This window comes from Squalius cephalus (assembly GCF_949319135.1).
Source record: "Squalius cephalus genome assembly, chromosome: 4".
Taxonomy (NCBI): Eukaryota; Metazoa; Chordata; class Actinopteri; order Cypriniformes; family Leuciscidae; genus Squalius; species Squalius cephalus.
In genome coordinates this window covers 11,071,921-11,076,422 of record NC_137125.1, presented here as the reverse complement: position 1 = coordinate 11,076,422, position 4,502 = coordinate 11,071,921, and the positions used below count along the sequence as shown (strand labels likewise).

The 4,502-nt window shown below is 40.5% G+C and overlaps 1 protein-coding gene across 1 annotated transcript; it reads left to right on the top strand.

Moving 5' to 3' along the window:
- Positions 1 to 645: 645 nt before the first annotated feature.
- Positions 646 to 3,291, top strand: LOC307157618 (piggyBac transposable element-derived protein 4-like; the record flags this gene model as incomplete). Its single annotated transcript, XM_079869545.1, has 2 exons — positions 646 to 797; positions 1,557 to 3,291. 2 exons carry the CDS (start codon positions 646 to 648, stop codon positions 3,289 to 3,291), a joined length of 1,887 nt encoding a protein of 628 aa, XP_079725671.1.
- Between the last annotated feature and the right edge of the window lie 1,211 nt (positions 3,292 to 4,502).

The window sequence follows — 4,502 nt, the reverse complement described above, 5'->3', positions numbered from 1 at the left end:
CACATCACTAGTAGTTCCTGCGGGATGACAAGGTAACGCTTGAGTAATTAGTGAGGAGTTAACATGTAATACAAGTTATTTAATTTTATATTTGACACATATTGTACAGGCATACATTTCTGTGAGGCACTAGTAATATTCTAACAAACATTGTAATCTGGAAGATGTGGTTTTGCGCTTATTGCAACATAAATGCAGCCAATTTCTTCATTAACCCCCTGAGGTCGGATGACGCGCGGGCGCGTCAAATCGATGTTTACTAAATGTTTCTATTAATATCTCCGCGATTGTGCAGCACACATAAATGGTTCTGATTTTGCCGTAATCGATAGATTCTCAGCTTCAACGTCCTTATTCTCGCGAGATCGTACGTGACTCACACAGAGAGCAAGAGGGAAGACAAGATGACTGTTCACCTTGTGTGATTGGTGGGCTAGCTTGCCTGTCTGCATTTTGTGTAAAACCAACCAATAGATGCGGTTGAAATCGCTAAGTACCCTCCCATCTCCTCACAGTGAGGAAAATACCAAGCTGACATGGAGAGAGAAAGAGTAAAAAAGTCCGCGAAAGAAAAAGACCGCGAAAAAAACATGGCAAAAACATATATAAAGAAGAGGAAAAGTAAGAAGAAGACGAGGAGAGATAATGGCGAAGACACTGATATTGAAAGACGTACTTGCGGCGGTTTTGGAGAGCAGCGACGAGGATGAACGAGTTTCCGAGCCTGATGGATTTTCTTCTGATGTAACGTTAGATGATGACGATTATGATCACAGAAGAGATCCAGTTGAAGACGGGTAAGCATATTTATTTTATAAAAACCTTGTTCGCATGGTGCACTTTGTGCTAGGCTAACTGTGACCATCTTGGCTAAAATAAGCTGCGCTGCTTTGTGTAAATTATCTGAACTTGCGCCTTTAGCAAAGTGTTTACTTTATGTAAAAGTTATTTTCTTGTGTAAAACTGGGGTAAGTTACACTTAAAAATAGTAACGATGTAGGCTGTTCTTAGTGTTCTCCTTTTGATAACTAATGTAATATTTCTTCACCTCAATTCACAATTTGAATAACATTATCTCTTGTAGTGATGCATCGATATGTTTTGGGAATTGACTATTTTATCATATTTTTTATACTTGTATAGATGTGGCTTGATCTTTCATATCATTTTATTTATTTTTGTTTAGTAGGCCTATATTTATACTGAATATAAAATTGTAAATCTCTGTAGAGTTTTGAAATGGAAGAGACAGTATTCACACATCTCATTCAGGTGTGTTTTTTTTTTTTTTTTTTTTTGCTGTGATTTGGGGTGGACAGGACAGCTAGCACATGTGATAAATTGGAATAGATAAAGAGAAGATTAGCTGAAGGATATGTCAAATCCTCACACATCCTCCACATTCTTGTTAGGTGTAGATTGATTTGTGTGTGTGTGTGTGTGTGTGTGTGTGTGTGCGTGTGTGTGGAATCTGGAATGAAGATGAGAGGTGTAAACTTTATTTCAATGAAATTGATAATGCAAGTACTAACTTATTTGTTTTTGTTTTTTTTCAGAGAGGATTCACAGCTACCAGGGCCCACTGTAACACAGGCAGCCTCACCTGTGCCTGCCATCAGGTCACCACCAGCCCCTACACCGCAGTCATCATCGCCACCCCGGCCAGCCAAGAGGTCCCGTATCCCCCAGCATCAACCAGCACCCAAACCTACACAGCAGCCAGGTCCACTGTCTACACAGCAGCCAGGTCCACTGTCTTGGAAGACGGAAAAAGACCCAGACATCGCTCCCCCTGTCTCCAGGTTTCAACCAGCTCGAACACCAGGGCCACAGCTCAGCTCCACTTCCACATATACACCTCTTGACCTCTTCAAACTTTTCTTCCCTGTACAAACTGTACAAACACTGTGCCAAAACACAAACAAGCAGGCTGCTAAACAAATGGCACAGGGAAAGAAATATAAATGGTTGGATGTGAACGTAGGGGAGTTTTACAAGTACATTGGACTGCTTCTGTACATGGCCATGGTGAAACTCGACAGCATTGCAGATTACTGGAGACAGAATCACTTCTTTTCTTTGCCAATTCCAGTACAGATCATGCCACGGGACAGATACAGAACACTTTCTTGGAACCTTCACCTTAGCGACCCTGAAGAGGATGTCCAGAACGACAAAAAAAAGGGCACAGCCGACCATGACAAACTTTTCAGACTGAAACCTCTGTTGAACACCATCAAAAATGCCTGCAAGTCATTTTATCATCCTCACAGAGATGTGGCTGTGGATGAAAGAATGGTTGCATCAAAGGCCAAAACTGGGATGACGCAGTACATGAAGGCAAAACCGATAAAGTGGGGATTCAAGTTGTTTGTCTTGGCAGACTCACGGAATGGCTATACAGTGGACTTTTCCGTTTACACCGGCAAAAGTGACATCCCCTCTGGACATGGCCTTTCCTATGATGTTGTGATGTCCCTGGTACAACCAGGTTACCTTGGCACGGGCTACCACATTTACATGGACAATTTTTATTCTAGCCCCAAGCTCTTCAGGGCTCTCCATGAGCAAAAATTTGCTGCCTGTGGGACCTACAGGGAGAACCGCAAGGACTGCCCTCGTACAACAAATAACGCCCTCACAAAAAAATCAGAAAGAGGCTCCATAAGATGGATCCGGGACGGCCCCCTCATCTATGTAAAATGGATGGACACGAGGGAAGTATCAGTCTGCTCCACACTTCACACAGCACACTCTGGTAACGCTGTGCAGAGGAGGGTGAAACAACAAGATGGCTCTTGGACAAAGACATCAATCCCCTGTCCCACACCAGTTATGGAGTACAATGCACACATGGGGGGAGTTGATCATTCAGACCAGCTCATTCAGTATTACTCTGCACAACACAAAACAATGCGCTGGTACAGACACCTGTTTTACCATTTTCTGGACATTGCCACCACCAACAGCTACATCCTCCACAAGGAACTCTGTCTGGCCCAGCAAACAACACCCATGACACACAGAGCTTTCATGGAGGAGCTGACTGTTGAACTCTGTGGTAAGCCTCTCCACACTGCTCCGGTCCCGGTACCTGCAGGTCATATTCCTGTGCCAATTGCCGTTCATGCAGCAGATTCTTCCACAAAAGCCACCACAGGTCGCAGCAGGTGTGCGCATTGCCAAAGCCAAGGCCAGAGAAAGGACACACCTTGGAAATGCAGGGAGTGTGATGTTGCGCTTTGCGTGCAGCTGGACAGAAACTGTTTTGCAGCATGGCATGACAGCTGAAAAACTGAAACATTAAAACATGCACATTGTGTAAATATTGTAAATAGTGGTGGGTTTCTGTGTTATTTCTTATATATATATAGTTCATCTTTGGTTTGAAAAAAAAAATGTTGACAAGTTGAAAACATGAAAATGTGTAAATTTTGTGAATATTGTTAGTAGTGAGTTTTTTTCACAAAGTAAACGTTTTGCTTGAAAGAAAGACCTGTTGTAATGCTACTTTTTCATATGCACACATCCCATAAAGCTTGATATGTAGTAGGAAGTTATTTTAGTCCTATTTTATCTCAGTCCCTCTAACATTTGGTGAAGGCAGAGTCACAGACAAAACTTGCACTAAAAAAAACGATTTTTCAAAATGTCACTTTAGACAATTATTATTCATTATCTACTATTTTATTCATATATTACACTACTTTTGTGACCCAAAGACTTTGGTAAACCCATATCAAGGACCAAAATAATTCGTCCACATGAGTAATGGTATGTTTCAACAAGAGATTTGAAGAATTTCAAAAATCGGACTTATATTTTTCACCTTTTAGAGCCAAATTATCCCTCTCTCTTTCTTTACACAATGCTCTAGGACAAGTGGTGAGTTCATCAGTAAGAGAGCTGGGTTTTCTCTGCACATTTTGATATAAAACACATGGGATTATGTTATGTAATTGCCTTTTAAAAGGTGAATTTAATAAGATGTGTAAAATCGAAGAAAAAATGAAAAAATGCCCTTAGACCTCAGAGGGTTAAGGATGCAAATTGTTTTTGACAAGAGAACATCAATGTTTATATTCATATCCTAAAGAGAAGTCCTCCTCAGACGGCTACTGTAATATAAAGGTAGGTCTTTGGAGTCTGAGATTGAACTGACACTCAATAGAGCTCATAATAGTGAACTAATCCAATCATGAGAGTGTCAGCATCACTTCCTAATTATTTAACATTTAAATTTAAAAACAAATTATCATTATTAGTATTATTCTATGTTTAAATTTGAAATAAACAGAGAACATACGTTCCATCCTTTGGTAAGAGTAGTAGTCACAATCTCAACCTGTAGCTAATGTATTTAGGGGGATATAATATTCATAAACTGGTTTCCACAAAGAACCCATTTGAGGCACAAGCTTCTGAAATGTAATGACCATGTTAAGAGTAAAAACCCCCCACAATTGTTCACTTTTTAGACATGTTACTTTTGTGATTATTAA